This window comes from Saccopteryx bilineata, chromosome 9 (genome assembly GCF_036850765.1).
Source record: "Saccopteryx bilineata isolate mSacBil1 chromosome 9, mSacBil1_pri_phased_curated, whole genome shotgun sequence".
Classification (NCBI taxonomy): domain Eukaryota; kingdom Metazoa; phylum Chordata; class Mammalia; order Chiroptera; family Emballonuridae; genus Saccopteryx; species Saccopteryx bilineata.
Window position 1 is genome coordinate 38,250,194 of NC_089498.1, and position 19,713 is coordinate 38,269,906.

At 47.7% G+C, this 19,713-nt stretch overlaps 2 protein-coding genes and 1 non-coding gene across 4 annotated transcripts in view; 1 reads left to right on the forward strand and 2 right to left on the reverse strand.

The window, feature by feature from the left end:
- Positions 1-1,600: 1,600 nt before the first annotated feature.
- On the reverse strand, positions 1,601-6,314 carry RGS9BP (regulator of G protein signaling 9 binding protein). Its single transcript, XM_066243311.1, has one exon. The coding sequence runs from the start codon at positions 5,889-5,891 to the stop codon at positions 5,184-5,186; it is 708 nt and encodes a 235-aa protein (XP_066099408.1). The 5' UTR covers positions 5,892-6,314; the 3' UTR covers positions 1,601-5,183.
- A 541-nt stretch (positions 6,315-6,855) lies between these two features.
- The window catches only part of ANKRD27 (ankyrin repeat domain 27), a 77,337-nt gene continuing 64,479 nt past the window's right edge, over positions 6,856-19,713 (forward strand). For both annotated transcript variants that reach the window (XM_066243309.1, XM_066243310.1), the window contains exon 1: positions 6,856-7,011. The gene's annotated coding sequence lies outside the window, so the exon portion shown is untranslated. The remainder of the gene's footprint in view (positions 7,012-19,713) is intronic.
- Positions 15,779-15,885, reverse strand: LOC136313736 (U6 spliceosomal RNA). The gene has a single exon (XR_010727182.1). It is a non-coding gene; the product is annotated as a U6 spliceosomal RNA (small nuclear RNA).

The following is a 19,713-nucleotide window of genomic DNA, read 5'->3' on the forward strand; positions in this document are numbered from 1 at the left end:
AAAAATTCCAACAAAACAACCCTTTCTTATTTAACTGCATTCTGTTAAATGTTTTAGGCTCTGGAAGGGACCTTTGGGTTAATGAGGAAACCCTTCATTTCACAAATGAGGGAAGCGAGGCACAGGGAGGTCAGTGACTTGTCTGAGGTACTTGGAGAGAGAGGCAGAGCCCCTGCCAATTGCAGCTGGTCAGGCCTTGCCGGAAAAGGCAAGCCCTAAGGAACACAGCGGCCAGTCCTACAGCACTTTGTTTCTCAGACTGACATACGGACTCACACTCTGGGGCTTGCACCCTTAACAAGCATTCAATACAGAACAGAGAACTACATTCTGAAAAGCAACCAAGTAGCTAAAAACATATCAATGTGCACATTGAAAAGGAAAATGCAGCATTATCAGGGTCCTCATGCATATCAGAGCTCTCTTTAACCAGACTACTTTAGTCAATTCACATCACACATCTCATATGTTGCTTACTGTAAACCTTAGGTAAATCATGAAGTTTATGCTCTACTTTTATTTACCAAAAATATTTTCCCTTGTGGCATTTAAAAGTGTAAGTTCTTAGAGCACATGAAAAAGAATTTGCCAGAAGGCATTTTTTTCTCCTACAAACATATTAGTTTCTTTTTAAACTAATAGCAATAGTTCATAGTTCCCATGATAATGACCTTGACATTCTACATTCTTTTTTTTTTTTTTTAAACAGGAAGCATCAACTCCCATATGTGCCCTGACCAGACAAGTGCAGGGTTTCAAACCAGCAACCTCAGCGTTCCAGGTCGACGCCCCACCCAGTGCACCACCACAGGTCAGGCCACATTCCACATTCTTATCTTCTCAGTTATCACATAAAGCCATGCTGTTTCCCAAAAGAGAAACCAGAAATGTTTTCTCTTTACAGGTATTTAACTTCACAAGAAATTTTGCTTCACAGTAACATTTTTCTTTGGAAAGTCTATCCTTCAACTTAAACCTTTAATTTGGGAAAGTAGATGTTCTCTGCCATAGGCTTTAATAAAAAAAAAATCAACCTCTTCATATATATATATATAATATTATTAAACATGTTGAATTTTTGTTTTTATTTCTGTCACTTGTATCATGGTATAAGATCAAACCAAATGCTTTTTGAAAATTAGTAACTGATGTAAAACACCTAAACTAAATCAAGCTTCTGCCAGAAAGCAATTTCTTGAGTTATATTTATTTATTTATTTATTTATTTATTTTTCTTTATTCATTTTTAGAGAGGAGAGAGAGAAACGGGGGGAGGAGCTGGAAGCATCAACTCCCATATGTGCCTTGACCAGGCAAGCCCAGGGTTTCGAACTGGCGACCTCAGCATTTCCAGGTTGACGCTTTATCCACTGCGCCACCACAGGTCAGGCTTGAGTTATATTTAGAAATAAGAGCAGCCTGTTACTCAAGTGGAAAGTGATTTTGCTTGTTTCATAGAGCAAAAGTTCAATTAGTCAATGTTATAACTACAAATAATTCCAAATAGTCCTAGTGTTTAAATTTTTCAAATTCAGTTGTTTAAACTAATAGGTCTACAGGATAAATATGTTTATTGTTAATTCAGTCTTTTTTTGCAACATTTTGTTACTAATTTCAGTGATCAGAGGACTCTCAAAATTAGATACACATTTGATTGCACATATAAGTAAATACTCAAGGATCTGCCATGTGGGTGGAAAGAGTGACAAGAAATTTGTTTGCCCCAAACTGTTCTCTATGGATTATACAACTTCCGATGGGTTGTGTAACAGGTTCTGCAGAACAATTTTTTTAATTGATTGATTTTAGAGAGAGAAGGAGGGAGAGAGGAAGTGATGGAGGGAGAGAGAGACAGAGAGAGACAGAGAGAGAGAGAGAGAGAGACATCAACCCATTGCTCCACTAATTTATGCATTCATTGGTTGATTCTTGTATATGCCCTGACCAGGACTAAACCCACAACTTTAGCATATTCAGATGACACTCTATCTAACTGAGTTACCTGAATAGTGCCTAGACAATTTTTCTTTTCTTTCTTTTTTTTTTTTACAGAGACAGAGAGAGAGAGAGTCAGAGAGAGGGATAGATAGGGACAGACAGACAGGAACAGAGAGAGATGAGAAGCATCAATCATTAGTTTTGTTGCGACACCTTAGTTGTTCATTGATTGCTTTCTCATATGTGCCTTGACCGCGGGGCTACAGCAGACCGAGTAACCCTTCGCTCGAGCCAGCGACCTTGGGTCCAAGCTGGTGAGCTTTTGCTCAAACCAGATGAGCCCACGCTCAAGCTGGCAACATTGGGGTCTCGAACCTGGGTCCTCTGCATCCCAGTCTGATGCTCTATCCATTGTGCCACTGCCTGGTCAGGTGACGATTTTTCTTTTTTATGAACAAAACACCTTGATAAGAACAGAGAGTCACAGCCCTGGCTAGATAGCTTGGCTGGTTAGAGCATGGTCCTGAAGCACAGAGGTTTCCAGTTCGATCCCTGGTCAGGGCACATACAGGAAACAGATCAATGTTCCTCTCTCTCTCTCTCTCTCTCTCTCTCTCTCTCTCTCCCTTCTTCTTTCACTAAAATCAATAAATAAAAATAAAAATAAACCCACAAAAGAACAGAGTCACAGTCTTAGAAAAGAATCTATCTAGGGTGTGGTTTTCAAAGATATTTTCCAACGCTGGGTCACAAATGTATTAGCCTCTCCCTGCCTGAGATGAGACTTTGGGTAAGGTGACAGAGATCCCAGGTTGTGTTGTGTATGGGAGGAGGAAGAAGAGAATCAGAAAAATTTCTGTGTCATCTCTGAAGGTACCCAGGGGTGGCAGGTGCAAAAGAACTTGACATTGGCCACTATTCAGATTTACCCAGACTGAACAAGGCAGAAGGAGTTCCTTTTAATTAGTTATTGTTATAAAACTTTTAATCAGCCGTAGAGTGTCAGCCTGGCGTGTGGAAGTCCCAGGTTTAATTCCCGGCCAGAGCACACAGGAGAAGTACTCATCTGCTTCTCCACCCTTGCCCCCTCTCCTTTCTCTCTCTCTCTTCCCCTTCCGCAGCCAAGGCTCCATTGGAGCAAAGTTGGCCTGGGCACTGAGAATGGCTCCACGGCCTCCGCCTCAGGCGCTAGAACAGCTCCCGTTGCAGCAGATCAATGTTGCAGATGGGCAGAGCATCGCCCCCTGATGGGCATGCCAGGTGTATCCCAGCTGGGCGCATGTGGGAGTTGGTCTGCCTTATCCCCGACCCCTTCTCACTTCGGAAAAATTAAAAAAAAAAATTTTTTTTATTGACTTTAGAGAGAGGAAGGGAGAGAAAGAGATGGAAACATTGATCTGTTCCTGTATGTACCCTGACTAGAGATGAAACCCACAACCTTTGTAGCTTGGGATGACGCTCTAACCAACCCAGTCCAGGTCAACACTTTGTCTTTTAAAAGTTACCTCAGATACGCGCAAATATCTCATACTCTAAGTTACTAGAAGCTGTGTGCCGAGAAGTGAGAATGGGCTATACTGGGAAGGTAACCCTTAGTTAGGACTGGGTGCCCAGACAAGCACTTCTACTGTTATTTGCCTCTTGCCCCTCTGCCCTCCACATTGCCCTTGTGAAAAACTGCCAATTACCTCCTCCTGGTCCCTTTCCTCACTTCTGAGGTAAAGAAGAAAATTAAATCCTTGTCAGTTTTCAGCCAAACTAAAGTTTAATTCTAAATTATTACCTTTAGGGAGTTAAATGCTTTTTTTTTTTTTCTCTGTCTCAACAGATGCCCTCTCTGCAACACAGACAGGAGGTGGCAGCACTGCCCAGGCAAATTCCAGACAGATCCAGGGTGTCTTCTATACTTCCTTATTTACTGATCAGAAGAAAAAAGGCTACACCTGTGGGTCTAGAAGTTTTTACTATGACCTCTTGCCTTCAAGATCAATTTTAAAAATAGATGCAGATGTGTATTTACTAACCAAAGTATGTAAGTAAAGACTGCTATGCTTCACTCATTGGCATGTATAAATTCGTGGCCAAATATCCTTTAGAAAAAAATACCCCAGCTTTGACAGTATACAATGTGGTTATGATTTTTCTCTTAAATGATTGTTATTTTTAAAACGCTTCTTAAGTTTCAAATTAAAACTGTTACATTCTAACCCAGTCTAGGCTAACTGGCTCAAAACCTCTGTGTGCCAGCCACTGTATCCCCTCAGGAGGCAGTGCTGGGGTTAGTGAGCTGTGCATCTCCTTCCAAAGCCAGCTCTCTAACTGGCTGCCCAGCAAATTCCAAGGGATAGATAGGATTAGGGCTCCAAAGAGGATTCCCCAGCCCTCCCCCAAAGGAGTATCAAAAACTCTAGTCTAGTTCTGGAACAAAAATAAGCCAAAGCGAAGGAGAAAGTCCCTGTTTATGTAGCATGTGGCCCTTCCCAAAGCTTGCACCCCTCCTGGGCTGGTCGGGGAGAGCCCTTTGAAACAGGCAGTGTGAGCAGTGGCTCCAATCCCTTGAGGGGAGGTTCTATAGCCCTTCCCTGGGTTCCTAAGCAGAGTCAGACCCTTGGGTTGAGGATACAATCCCAAACCTCTGCTAGCTGCTTTTAGTGACTAACGGATAAACTCTGCTAAGAAGCGCAATCTGCGCCATCAAGAAAGCGCTTTGCATGAACTTCTATTTGCACTCTCCTAAGCGCAGGCCTCAGAAGATTAAGGTAATAAAAATAAAAAAAAACCCTCCCAGCAAAATCCCCCTTTCCACACTTCATCACCCCTTTTTTCAAACTGCCCCATGCAGAGAGTGGGAAACGCCAGTAGGGATGGTGGCACCAAGCTCGGACTCATTGTAAACACGCCCCAGCAGCACACGTGGTCTCCATTAATTAACTCAGAGGAATCTGGGGTCACTGTGGGCGGTTTTCTATTAATAGGGGATAAAGCTCCTGCATATATTAGCGGTAATGCCCTGGCGGCCTGCACAAAATTAACTCCTCCCAGGCCAGCAAGGGGAAACAACGTTCTGCTAGCAGATGTGTGCATGAAACACCCGTGTATGCCTACACATACAGGGTTTTTAGAACCGCTTCCCTTAAACATGCCAGGTTCCATTATCAGCCCGAGTCCTGGCGGTAAGAGGTCATTCCAGGAGAGGAGTCTCTCCGCGGAAGGAGCGGTGGCGGCGGGGGACCGTCGGGTGTCGGTCAGCTCAGCTTCGCCACGCACACCACCAGGGCCACAGCCGCCAGAAGTACGGCGCTGAAAACAGTGGCAGCCAGGGCCTTGCTCGGGTCGCAGGGCCCTGTGCGCTCTTCTATGGACACAAAGCCCGCCGAGGAGACGCCAGCACTGGACAGAAGCTCTGCGCCTGCCGCCTGCCGGGATTGCACTGTCCAGCGGGGCACGTTGACCTTCACCTCCATGTCGTGGATCATCTTGCCCACCTGAAGGATCTCCCGTTCCAGCTCGCGCAGATCGTCCACGTCGAAGTCGCGCTCCGCCTCGTGCCTCAAGCTGCGGGCGCTCAGGGCGCGGGCCGCTACGGCCGCCGCACCTCCCTCCACACCCGTGCGCACCAGCGGCCGCCGGGGCACGTGCAGCGAAAAAGCGGTCCCCAGCGCCAGTGCGCGCCGCATGTCGGCTTCCAGCAAGTCCAGACAGCCGGAGAAGGAGACCCAGAGGCGCTCGAACTCCGCGCGCTCCTCGGCACCCAGGCCCTTGTTTCGCAGCGCGGTCGTTAGGGGGGCGCCGGTGGCCACCGCCAGCTCCTGTGCCTTCTGCCGCGTCTTCTGCATCTCCTCACGTAGGTTTTGTGAGTCCGCCGAGCCGCCGACGGTCAGCACTAGATGGTGGTAGCATGCGGTCGCCTTGTTGAGCGCGTCCAGAAGCGCCTTGCACTCCTCCCTCGCCATTGCGTTGCGTGCCGGCACAAGCTGGCCGCCTGTGCCCTACACCCTCAGCGTAGCAGAACGCTGCCAACCCCGACCACGACCCCGCATGGGGTCGCTGGAACTCTCCTCATGGCCCAAGACTAGCTCCGCGCTGCAGGGCTGTCGACGGAGCCCGCTCAGGACCCACGACGTGCGCCTCAGAGGACAAAACGCGGAGAGGGAGCCCTGTTAGCTGCCTCCTGCCCCCTCGTCCATCCTCCCAGATACGCTCCGAGTCACACGCTGAGTCTTTGCACCTCCCTGGCCTCCACGGTGGCCCCTTGCGAAGCCCGGGTTGCAATCCCCATCTTCCTCTTGTGTAGTCGCCAGAGGCTAACCCCTGAGCTGCGCGCTCCGACTTAGCCGCTGCCAAGGGCGGCCGGGTCGTGTTTCTTAGGATCCACCCACCCCCGCCCGTCCTCGCGGGGTGCTTCCATCTGCTGGACAAGGGATAGGCGGGGCCCCGCGCGGGGAGGTCACGTGTAGGTCCCCCATCTCCCTCTCCTCTCTGGAATATTAGTGCTTGGCAGATCTAACCTTCTATTTTACGGATAGGGAAACTGGGGTCCAGGTAAAAGTAAAAGGGGGGCTAGATCACTCGACACTCAAAGTGAGGGGACTAGAACCTACGGCCCTTGACTCCCAGCCCCTGCCAGTGACGGGAGTAGTGTGCTTCGTAGGACTGGGCACTTCTGTCCTCCAAAGCTAGCAGTAAGTGGGTCGATATGGTTCCTGGTTCTCCCCATCCCAGTTCAATCAGCTTCCCAGAGACCGAGCTTGGACCCCTCCCCTACTGTCGGAGCTGCTCTCGGCCCCGCCCTCTCCCTTTTGGGCACGCGCAGTCGGCGGCTCTGGGATGGTTCAGTCAGAGTAGGAAGCGTTGTGAGCTTCCTGAGCTCCTCCCACAGCCGAGCGGACTTAATCATTGCTCCGCACGCACGTCACTCAGAGGTCCGGCTCCGCCCAACAGTGGAGTAAGAGGGTGGGCGGTGAAGTAAGGCTGCCGCGTTGGGGTGGTGGACCCTGAGGCCGGATGCCTGGGGCAGGGAGGTGTTGCCGCCTCTCCAGGAAGGTCAGGGAGTGGAACTATGTAGCCTTTTAAGTAAGTGTCCTCTCTCCTATATGCTCCCGCGCCTCCCCTCCCTCAGGACCGCTGCGCCTCGGGACTCAGAGGCCGGGCGAGGCCCGGAGCAGGGGGAGGGGCTCTTTCCGCTGCAGGCGCCTCACGGCGTCCCGGGCTGGGGCCGCGGGGCGACCCCCAAGGCCCCGGCCTCTCGCGGAGTGGACCGCCCCGCCCGCGCTCTCCCGCTCTGGTCGGCAGCGAACTCTTCCGCCTCTCCTTTCCGGGGTGGGGTGGGATGGGTAAGGGTAGAATGCGCGCTCTGACCCTCGCGGCTCCAGGACAAGTCAGCGGGTCCGAGGTCTCAGGAGCTTGGAGTTGGGGCAATGGGCGGAACCGTCGCACCAGGGCTGAGTGGCCTCCAGGGCTTGCTAGCGGCCTGGCCGTGAGGGTGGAGAGGAGGCTGTGTGGGTGGGTGTCCAGCGCCTTGGGGGGACTCTTGTGGTGCGGGGGAGAGGAGCTGATGGGGACGCAGGGGTGGAAGAAGGGAAATACGTACCTGCCTGAGTGCTTCTCCGCGGGGCGGGGTCTCTTCGTCCAGCCAGGTAAACATTGCTCCAGGAAAACTTTTTTTTTTAGCGAGAAAGAGAAAGCCAGAAAGAGGGACAGACAGGAAGGGAGAGAGATGAGAAGCATTAAGTCTTCCTTGCAGCACCTTAGTTGTCCACTGATTGCTTTCTCATATGTGCCTTGATGGGGGAGGGCGGGAAGGGGTGGCAGGGTAGCTCCAGCCAAGCCAGTGGCCCCTTGCTCAAGCCAGCGACCATGGAGTCATGTCTGTGATCCCGTGCTGAAGCCAGAGACCCCTCACACAAGCTGGTGAACCCGCACTCAAGGCAGCGACCTCAGGGTTTCCAGCCTGAGTCCTCTGCATCCTAGGTGGATGCTCTGTCTACTGTGCCACCACCTGGTCAGGCTCCAGGAAAACTCTTAACCACGAAGACATATTCTGGACTTTAGATCTGTTCAGTTCTTTTAGTTGGAAATGGACTGCCCAAAGACGCTAGAGATAGGCCATTCCCCTCTGGCCATCCCTAAAGGTGCTAGGGACCTGATTCTTCTGGGCCCTTACAGAACCGCAGGAACAAGTGTCCTCATTGAGGATTTAGAATGCTCAAGAAACAAGAGGGACTACTAGTCTACAGCCAGCTGGGATTTTCCAAATTATAGGTTTCCTGGAGTGAGGCCCCTATTTTAAGTAATGCACCATTGCGTTAGAGAAGAGCAGTGGATATTAGCGTTTCTGGGTCACCTCTTTGGTCCTGGTGTTGAGGCATTCTGGAGGTTCTGGAGCGTCCAGAAGCCTGGGCCTCAGGGCTTGCTCTTACTCAGCAATCTGTCCTTGAATCTGTTGATTCAGTGGCCATTTGTGGTGAGGGCTCAGGCTCTCTGGGCCTTGGCCATTCTTTGTGGTGCAGGGTCTCAGCCACCCACCTGCCAAAGGAAGAGTAGTTTCCAAAACAAAATGCTAGCATCTCCATCTCCTTGGAGAGTGGGGACAGCAGAAGGAGATGAGGCTGCAGAAGTGAGTGGGAGGCCAGAAATGAGAGGCTCTTAATACCTAGCAGAAGAGTTGAGAGTTCATCTAGTAAGGAGTGGAGAGGAAGTAGTTGAGGAATCCTACACAGACGTCAGTGTTGGAAAGATCACTTTGTGGTCTTGCTAGTGAACAGGTTTGAGTAACATCGGAAGGCGGGGCCTGCAGGTCTCCAAGGGGGAAGTGCAGTATGAGAGCAGGAAAAATACTTCTGACCAGCCCAAGGGCAAGAAAACAATAAGGGTTGTGGATCTGGGTATGCAGTTTGGGTGAGCTCTCCCAGTGGGGGCTTGTCACCTGAAATAATCCTGCAGGGCAGTGTCGCTGGGGGATTGAGCACTAGTATCTGCAGAGGGTCTGCGGTCAGGCCTTGATTGTGCCTCCGTAGGGCTCTTGGATTTTGTTACCCTCGTGAGGGCAGCTTCTGGGTCTCTGTTATTCGCTTGTTTGTACACTGTTAGTGTGTCTGTCAGGGCTCTCCCTCTGTTTATGACTTGCCAAGATTAGATTAGTGTTCAGTAACTTTACCTTCTTCTAGAGGAGCATAGTAATGTGACCATGTGATAGATACAGAACCAGAAAGGATTCGCACCTGAAGAATCCAGAGCTGGTTTGTCCTGAGGTTGCTTCCACATCTGAGAGACACTAAGTGGCCCGTGGCATTTCTGCCTTTCTGCCCAACATGGCAGGGAAGTGGGTTCTGGTGGCTCTACCTGTACCTCCAGGAACAGGGTGATGGAGTGGCATTCTATGGAGCAGTTGTTCTCCAAATTTTCTTGCTCCCTTGGTGGTCATACCCCATTCTGGTCATGAGGGCTTTGCTCTATCTTGTGACCCTCTACCATTCAGCTGTCACTGTGTTTGTTTTGGCCAGCTCTGAGGACACTGTGTCTCTCCTTTAACCAATGCTTGCATGGCTGCCTAGGGCCAACCCCTCACCTTCCCTGGATATGGGCAGTGGATTTCCAGCTCTGGTGAGAAATAATGCCTCCCTGGGAGCTCGAGTTTCCTCTAATACCCCACTATTCTGTATTCAAGTGGGAGAACAGTTACTGCAGGCTTACAGTGAGCCAGGCGGCTAGGTGTAGGCTGGGTGCTTTGAAGAGGAGCTTTGAGAAAAATATGTGTGCAATCCATAGACATTAGATTAGAAGGACAGAAATGATCATAATATTATACATTGTATTAATGTTTTCAGCCAGAAGTCCGCCGGAAATTTCATGACAGTTGGTGAAAGAGTTAACCACCCTGATGTTGTGTGAAGATTATAGACCCAATGATTATACTCTATAATCTTCATTTCTGGTGGACCAGTACCAGCTCAGTGGTTGAAAACCAATGCATTATATCATCAAATCGCTTCCATTTGATATTAAACAGATGAATAGAAAGTTTTTCCTTTTTGCCTTTTTCTTCTGAATCACAAATTAAATCAGCTGGAGAATATTGGTCATCAGTTGTATGCCAGGGTCTTAGATCAGGGCACAGGAAGGATAGGAACAACCACAGCAGTGAGATTTTGGCAAGGAGTGTCTCTCTGGGAGGAAGACTTTCTTATGCTGGATTCTGCTGAGCCAGGCTGCATGCTGTTACCAGTGGGTCCCAGAGCAGCCAGAGTCATCCAGGCTGGCAGACAGTTGAAGACCACACAACTGCAAGTGTACACACCATCTCCTGAACTGCCTGGTACTCGCCTAACTGTCCTGATCACAGAGCATCAGATAACTTATGTTCTGGGCTATTTTATCTCTAACTTCACTGGATTTTCTGTAAATGATCCCATTATTTGAGCTTAGGCAGGGATTCACTCATCATTTTAGTTTTACAAGGAAAAAGTTTACTTTGTATGCATGATATTTTAAAATGTAAAATCAATTCTTGCAAGTAAACTTGTGAGAGTATTAAATTTTTTTTTCTTTTTTTATTATTAAGTGACAGGCAGAGAGGCAGAGAGACAGACTCCCACATGCACCCCAACCAGGATCCACGGGGCAAGCCCACTAGGGGGTGATGCTCTGCTCTTCTGGGGCCATTGCTCTGTTGCTCAGCAACAGCTATTTTAGTGCCTGATGCGAGGCCATGGTGCCATCCTCAGCACCTGGGGCCAACTTGCTTAAATGAGCATGGCTGTGGGGGAGAGAGACTGGGGGGGGGGGGTCGGGGGGGTGGAGAAGCAGATGGGAGCTTCTCCTATGTGCCCTGAGCGGGAATCAAACCCGGGACTTCTACACACTGGGCCGACGCTCTACCACTGAGCCAACCGGCCAGGGCAGGTATTAAATATTATTTTTAAACATTTACCCCTACATAAGAATTCAACTCTGACATTAAGCACCAGCTTGTATGTGATTTTTACATATTTTTAACCCTAGGACAGGAAGGTTGAGAACAGGCTGGATACAGCTCTTTGAATCCCTACTTGGGGACAGAGGGTTAAGTCATTGGCAACCAGGAGGACTGCTGTCCAAGAGAAAGCAGATGACTTGGGATAAAAAAAAAACAGCTTCATCTCATTCACCAGCAAATTTGCTAAGAGTCTTATGTGTTTACACAGTTTGTGCATTTGAATTGAATGTTTTTTTGTTTTTTGTTTTTTTTTTCTGAAGTTGGAAATGGAGAGACAGTCAGATAGACTCCTGCATGCGCCCAACCGGGATCCACCCGGCATGCCCATGAATTGAATGTTTTTAAGTCACATTCAGGGATCTTCTCTTACCTTGCTGGCCCTCTCTGGCCCACTCTGTTTGGATTCTTATTATTTCCCTGGCCTCATCTTGTAAAAAACAGTTTGATTTTTCTTTGCCCACAAGGACCTTTTCCTGCCTCCTGAACCGCTGCCCCTGCTCTGGTCCCTGCCAGGATGCCTCCCCCACTTCTCACTCCAACCCCCTCCCTGCTTTTTCTGTTGCTACCTGGCCCTCACTTCTCCCAGCATTCTCTGGGTTTGTTTTACTCTTCTGGTACTCATTCTTTGCCTTGTATGCAGGTAATTAGTTTCTGCATCAAAGCCAGTTCTATCACCTTCATTTTGGGGATGAGATGTTGGTGTTTTGCCAGCATCTTGTCTGAAGAACAGTAGGAGTGTCCCCTCACACTTTTCGTCTGACCATAATCTATCCTGTTTCTCATGTGGTTTTTGTCCAAGGCATCTTTACTTGTGTACTCTGCCATGTAGAACCAACTGTAAATTGGTAAGGGACTTGGAAGAATTTTGTTTTCTTATAACTCTGTCCCAGCAAAATTATATTCAGTTGCTCTGGTAGGGACTTGTTAAGGGTTATCTAGGCTCTCGTAATAATTGAATTTGACAATTCAAATACCTAAATTGTTGCAGGGCTGTCTCTGGGGTCTAGGAACAGATTATATGTAGTTGTTTTCATGTTAGGCTCTTCCCTCTAAGCGGATTTGCAGGGAGCTCAGGGACTCCTCCTCAGTCCCCGGGTGCTCCAGCTCTGGCTGGATCAGACTGATGTGGGGTCTGTGTGGCTGTCTGTCAGGGGGACTTTTCCATTGGGGGAAAGGAAATGTGGAATCCTCACATCCATGGGTCATGAAATAGCCCCTATGCCAGACAAATTTATTTTACATGTTAGTGGTTAAAGTAATGGGTGTTAAAATAAATTCTAATATCTTGTAACCTTGAGTTGGCCAGCTGAGCCTCACTTTCTTTATCTGTGACATGGGGCTAATGGTACCTATAGTTATGCTGAACATTGGTCATTGTTAGTTACCCATAGTTATCAGTGTATTAAAATAGGATGAAGACGTATAGAAGTTACCACAGTGCCAGGACGAATGATGCTCTCTAATGGTGGCCGTTTTTGTCATTAGCTATAAGGAATAGAAATCATAATATACTTATATATATGTAAACTGTTCTGGTGTTTTCCTAAGGAAGCCATATTGGAATGTTGTTACATAATGAGAAAGCAATTCAGTTTTCACTCATGTCATTCATCTGATTATATCAAAGATAACTTTACTTGATGTTCCTTAATAGTTTCTGATTTTCTCTTTTTAATGATGAGACCATAGGCTTAAGCTCAGAACCTTTGGCAGGTAACAGTATTTAGCAAAGTTTTAAATAATGTCAATTGTTTTCATAATTTTTAATTAAACTTTAATTTTTTAACAATAAATTTTAGTATATGTGCTGCTGAAGCGAACACAATAATAATACATTTTAATTAATAATTAATTTTAATTTTAATTGATAATCTATGGGTATTGACACTTCTTTTCATTTAAGTAGCTATAAGAATTCTTTTATTTATATATATATATATATATATATATATTTTTTTTTTTTTTTTTTTTTTTTTTTTTTTTTTTTTCTGAAGCTGGAAACCGGGAGGCAGTCAGACAGACTCCCGCATGCGCCCAACCGGGATCCACCAGGCACGCCCACCAGGGGGCGATGCTCTGCCCATCCTGGGCGTCACTCTGTTGCGACCAGAGCCATTCTAGTGCCTGGGGCAGAGGCCAAGGAGCCATCCCCAGCGCCCGAGCCATCTTTTGCTCCAATGGAGCCTCAGCTGCGGGAGGGGAAAAGAGAGACAGAGAGGAAGGAGAGGGGGAGGAGTGGAGAAGCAGATGGGTGCTTCTCCTATGTGCCCTGGCCGGAAATCGAACCCGGGACTCCTGCACGCCAGGCCGACGCTGCACCACTGAGCCAACTGGCCAGGGCAAGAATTCTTTTAAATAAATTTTAAAAGAGAGTAGGTTTTTAAAGGAAAATGTCAAACATTAACAATAGAGCTATTGTGTACACTGTGCAGGTTATTTATTGCACAGGTACTCTGCCCGGGGAGGGAAATATTGGCAAATTGGGGCTAATGAATAACCTCTGAACTGTTTACTAAGCCATATGCCCAGGTACAAAACTGTACCCCTAATTCTCACAAAGGAACCATGTAGACTGGCACTAAGTGGAAGTACATTGCTCTTCAGTATGGCGCAGATGACAAGGGTACAGTGTAAATGGATCTTCTGTGAGACAGATATTTGTATTCTTCGTTGCACAGACTAAGGTGGAGGTGCAGAGAGGTTCAGTGACATGGCAGAACTCTGACTCCTCTTCTGTGTCCATTTTTCATATTCCTCTCTGAGAGCTTTGTAAAACCACACTGATGTGTGTGAAGAAGAACAGACCAGGGGCAAAGGAGGCCCCATTTACAAAAGGGGCAAATCTATACTGAATATAAATATATAATGTCTAATAAAGGTTGTATATGATCTTTAAAAAACATTTTATTCATTGAATTTTGGAGAGAGATAGAGACTTAGAGAAAACATCAATTTGTTGTCACTCATTTATGCCGTCCTTGCTTGATTCTGTATGCCCCCTGACCAGGGATCGAACCTGCAATCTTTGCATGTTGGGACAACACTCTAACTAACTGAGCTACCCGACCAGGGCCTGAACTTTAAAATTTTTTTTTAATTTAAATTTTTTATATTGAATTTTATGGAGAAAGTAAAACACCAGTTTGTTGTTCTATTTACTTATGCATTCATTGGTTGATACTTGTATGTGCCTTGACTGGGGATCAGTATACAACCTTGGTATATCAGGATGATACTCTACCTAGCCAGGGTGTATGTGATCTGTGTAAGCAGAGTGTATGTGATCTTTATAGAGAAAATTTAATTGAAGAATATGGAAGATGTACATGGGAAGACATACCATATTCATGGATGATAAAATTATTACAAAGATGTTGATTTTCTAGTCCATAAATTCAGTACAGTTTTAATAAAAATCCCAACAGGATTTTTCATGGAATTGATAAGCTGATTCTAATTCATGTGACAGTGCAAAGAACTAGGAATAACAGACAATTGTGGAGAACAAAGAGGGAGGCCTTGCTTTATGAGATACAAAGCAGATTATGAAGCTGTAGTCATATAAAATAATATGGCTGTGCTCTGTCCAATATATAATAGCCACTAGCTACATGTGGCCCGTAAGCACTTGAAATGTTGCTAGTATGAATTGAGAAGTACTGTATATGTAACATACATGCCAGATTTTGAAGACTTAGTAGGAGTAAAAAAAAAGTAAATTACGTATTAATAAATTTAAAATATTTTTAAATTTTAAAAAAATTCTTTTTAAAATTTTTATTTATTGACTTTAGAGAAAGAGAGAAAGGGACAAGGGAAGCGCAGGAAGCATCAACTCATAGTATGTGCCTTCACTGGGCAAGCCCAGGGTTTTGATCCAATAACCTCAGCATTCCAGGTCAATGCTTTATCCACTGCACCACCACAGGTCAGTTTTTAAAATTTTAAATTGATTTTTAGAGAGAGAGGAAGGAGGAGAGAGAGGAAAAAAATAACATAAATTTGTTCCACTTTTTATGTATTCATTGGTTGATTTTTGTATGTGCCCTGACTGGCGATTGAACCCACAGCTTTGGTATTGGGATAGTGCTCTAACCAACTGAACTACCAGGCCAGGCCTAATAACTTTAAAATATTGATTACATGTTGAAAGTGTAATATTTTAGACTTATTACAGTAAATAAAATATGTTATTAAAATTAATTTCCCCTTGTGGCCTGACCTGTGGTGGTGCAGTGGATAAAGCATCGACCTGGAAATGCTGAGGTCGCCGGTTCGAAACCCTGGGCTTGCCTGGTCAAGGTACATATGGGAGTTGATGCTTCCAGCTCCTCCCCCCTTCTCTCTCTCTGTCCTCTGTCTCTCTCCTCTCTAAAAATGAATAAATTAAAAAAAAAAAAAAATTAGCCCTGGCCGGTTGGTTCAGCAGTAGAGCGTCGGCCTAGCGTGCGGAGGACCCGGGTTCGATTCCTGGCCAGGGCACACAGGAGAAGCGCCCATTTGCTTCTCCACCCCTCCGCCGCGCTTTCCTCTCTGTCTCTCTCTTCCCCTCCCGCAGCCAAGGCTCCATTGGAGCAAAGATGGCCCGGGCGCTGGGGATGGCTCTGTGGCCTCTGCCTCAGGCACTAGAGTGGCTCTGGTCGCAACATGGCGACGCCCAGGATGGGCAGAGCATCGTCCCCTGGTGGGCAGAGCATCACCCCATGGTGGGCGTGCCGGGTGGATCCCGGTCGGGCGCATGCGGGAGTCTGTCTGACTGTCTCTCCCTGTTTCCAGCTTCAGAAAAATGCAAAAAAAAAAAAAAAAAAAAAAAAAATTAATTTCCCCTTTTATGTGGCTACTATAAAAAATTTTTTTCTTTATTTAAAAAATATGGAACGCTTCATGAGTTTGCGTGTCATCCTTGCGCAGGGGCCATGCTAATCTTCTCTGTATCGTTCCAATTTTAGTATATGTGCTGCCGAAGTGAGCACGCTACTATAAAATTTAAAGTTACAGGCCCTAGCTGGTTGGCTCAGTTGGTAGAGCGTCGGCCTGGCGTGCAGGAGTCCCAGGTTCGATTCTCGGCCAGGTCACACAGGAGAAGTGCCCATCTGCTTCTCCACCCCTCCCCCTCTCCTTCCTCTCTGTCTCTCTTCCCCTCCTGCAGCCAAGGCTCCATTGGAGCAAAGTTTGCCCTGGCGCTGAAGATGGCTCTGTGACCTCTGCCTCAGGCGATAGAATGGCTCTGGTCACAACAGAGCAACACCCCAGACGGGAAGAGCATCGCCCCCTGGTGGGCATGCTGGGTGGATCCCAGTCGGGCACATGCAGGAGTCTGTCTGACGGCCTCCCGGTTTCCAACCTCAGAAAAATACAAATAAATAAATAAATAAATAAGTAAATTTAAAGTTACATATGTAAGCATGCATAATATGTATGTTAATATTTTCCTACATCTGTCTGTTTGACAGCACTGGTCCAGACCATTGAAACAGAGTAGAGCCTAGAAACAGGCAAAAATATATATGGGAACTTGGGGTATGACAAAGGTAGCATTATCAGCCAGTGTGAAAGGGGTAAACTCTTCAAAAACAATGAGGGGGCCCTGGCCGGTTGGCTCAGTGGTGGAGCGTCGGCCTGGCGTGCAGGAGTCCCAGGTTCGATTCCCGGCCAGGGCACACAGGAGAAGCGCCCATCTGCTTCTCCACCTCTCCCCCCCTCCTTCTTCTCTGTCTCTCTTCCCCTCCCACAGCAGAGGCTCCATTGGAGCAAATTTGGCCCTGGCGCTGAGGATGGCTCTGTGGTCTCTGCCTCAGGTGCTAGAGTGGCTCTGGTCACAACAGAGCGACGCCCCAGATGCGCAGAGCATCGTCCCCTGGTGGGCATGCTGAGTGGATCCTGGTCGGGCAGGCGCATGCAGGAGTCTGTCTGACTGCCTCCCCATTTCTGGCTTCAGAAAAATACAAAAAAAAAAAAAAAAAAATGATGGGACAATTATCTTATTGTTATACCTTCCCCAAAAATTTATGTTGAAACTCTATCCTCCTTCTTTTTTTTTCTTTTTTTTTTTTTTCTTTTTTTTGTATTTTTCTGAAGTTTGAAACAGGGAGGCTGCCTGACCTGTGGTGGCGCAGTGGATAAAGCGTCGACCTGGAGATGCTGGGGTCGCCAGTTCAAAACCCTGGGCTTGCCTGGTCAAGGCACATATGGGAGTTGATGCTTCCAGCTCTTCCCCCCTGTCTCTGTCTCTCTCTCCCTCTCTCTCTCCTCTCTAAAATGAATAAATAAAATTAAAAAAAAAAAAAAAAAAAAGAAACAGGGAGGCAGTCAGACAGACTCCCGCATGCGCCCGACTGGTATCCACCCGGCATGTCCACCAGGGGGCGTTGCTCTGCCCATCTGGGGCGTTGCTCTGTTGCATCCAGAGCCATTCTAGCACCTGAGGCAGAGGCCACAGAGCCATCCTCAGCGCCCGGGCCATCTTTTGCTCCAATGGAGCCTTGGCTGCAGGAGGGGAAGAGAGAGACAGAGAGGAAGGAGAGGGGGAAGGGTGGAGAAGCAGATGGGCGCTTCTCCTGTGTGCCCTGGCCAGGAATCGAACCCGGGACTCCTGCACGCCAGGCCGACGCTCTACCACTGAGCCAACTGGCCAGGGCCCAGATGGTTAACTTTTTTGTGTGTGTGTGAGAGAGACAGGAAGGGAGATGAGAAGCATCAACTCATAGTTGCAGCACTTTAGTTGTTCATTGATTGCTTCTCATATGTGCCTTGATGGGGGATGGCTCCAGCCAAGCCAGCGACCTTAGGCTCAAGCCAGTGACCATGGGATCATCTTAATGATCCCACATTCAAGCCAGCAACCCCCACACTCATGCTAGTGAGCCTGAGCTCAAGCTGGCAGCCTTGGGGTTTTGAACCTGGGACCTCAGCATTCAAGGTCTACACTATCCATTGCGCCACCACAGGTCGGTTAATGCTTTCGCAGATTGACACCAGTACATGGACTGGAAGTTGAAAAATACTGGTTTAGAAACTTAGTCTATGATATTCTGTCATAGCAACCCAAACAGAGTATAACAGTTTGCCATATGAAAAAGATTAAATTAGATGTCTGATTTATAGCATATATAAAAATAAAGATGAATTGACAACTTAAAAATGAAAATTTTTAAGATTCTTAGAAATTGTAGGAAAAAAATTGTGGGGACTATTTTTATGACTTTGATGTTGGGAAGGCTCTACATTCAGTTATAGCCTTAGCTGCATAACAAACCAGCCCAAAACTTAGGAGCGTAAAATGGCCACAATTTATTACTTCCTGCTGTTCTCTGGAGTGGCAGGAGGTTCTTCTGCTAGTTTCACCTGGACTCACTCACATGGCTGCATTCAGCTGGTGGAATGACTGTGCTCTCTGAACCACCTGGGCTTCTCTATTCTTTTTTTTTTTTTTTTTTTTTTTTTTTCATTTTTCCAAAGCTGGAAACAGGGAGGCAGTCAGACAGACTCCCGCATGCGCCCGACCGGGATCCATCTGATATGCCTACCAGGGGGCGATGCTCTGCCCCTCTGGGGCGTCGCTCTGTTGCATACAGAGCCATTCTAGTGCCTGAGTCAGAGGCCACGGAGCCATCCTCAGTGCCTGGGCCATCTTTGCTCCAATGGAGCCTTGGCTGCGGGAGGGGAAGAGAGAGACAGAGAGGAAGGAGACGGGGAGGGGTGGAGAAGCAGATGGGTGACTCTCCTGTGTGCCCTGGCCGGGAATCGAACCCGGGACTCCCGCACGCCAGACCGATGCTTTATCGCTGAGCCAACCGACCAGGGCCTTTTTTTTCAAACTTTTTTTTTTTTTTTGGTATTTTTCTGAAGCTGGAAACGGGGAGAGACAGTCAGACTCCTGCATGCGCCTGACCGGGATCCACCTGGCATGCCCACCAGGGGGTGATGCTCTGCCCCTCCGGGGCGTCGCTCTGCCGTGACCAGAGCCACTCTAGCGCCTGGGACAGAGGCCAAGGAGCCATCCCCAGCGCCCAGGCCATCTTTGCTCCAGTGGAGCCTCGGCTGCGGGAGGGGAAGAGAGAGACAGAGAGGAAGGAGAGGGGGAGGGGTGGAGAAGCAGATGGGCGCCTCTCCTGTGTGCCCTGGCCAGGAATCGAACCCGGGTCCCCCGCACGCCAGGCTGACGCTCTACCGCTGAGCCAACCAGCCAGGGCCTAAACGTTTTTTTTTTTTTACAGAGGCAGAGATAGACAGGGACAGACAGGAACGGAGAGAGATGCGAAGCATCAATCATCAGTTTCTCGTTGCGTGTTGCGACTTCTTAGTTGTTCATTGATTGCTTTCTCATATGTGCCTTGACCGTGGGCCTTCAGCAGACCGAGTAACCCCTTGCTCAAGCCAGCGACCTTGGGTCCAAGCTGGTGAGCTCTTTGCTCAAGCCAGATGAGCCCGCGCTCAAGCTGGCGACCTCGGGGTCGAACCTGGGTCCTTCCGCGTCCCAGTCCGATGCTCTATCCACTGTGCCACCGCCTGGTCAGGCAAGTCTTTATGGTCTTTTATACCATGGCTTCTTCATAGCCTGGTGGTCCCAGGACACCAAGAGAATGAGAAATGAGAGTGGAATCTGCAAGGCTTGTTGAGGCTGACACTCAGAAATCACAGAGCATCAGTTCTGTCTGTTGGTTGGTTAAAGCAAACCATGGGCTCAGATTCAAGGGGTAAGGAAGTAGATACCACTTTCTTATTGGAGGAATGGTTAAATCACTTTGCAAAGGGGCATGCCAGATGATAGGATTCCCTAAAATCAAAAAAGCTCTGACTAT

Excerpts from the sequence above, each read along its gene's own strand:
- RGS9BP (XM_066243311.1), bottom strand. The coding sequence starts at position 5,891 with ATGGCGAGGGAGGAGTGCAAGGCGCTTCTGGACGCGCTCAACAAGGCG.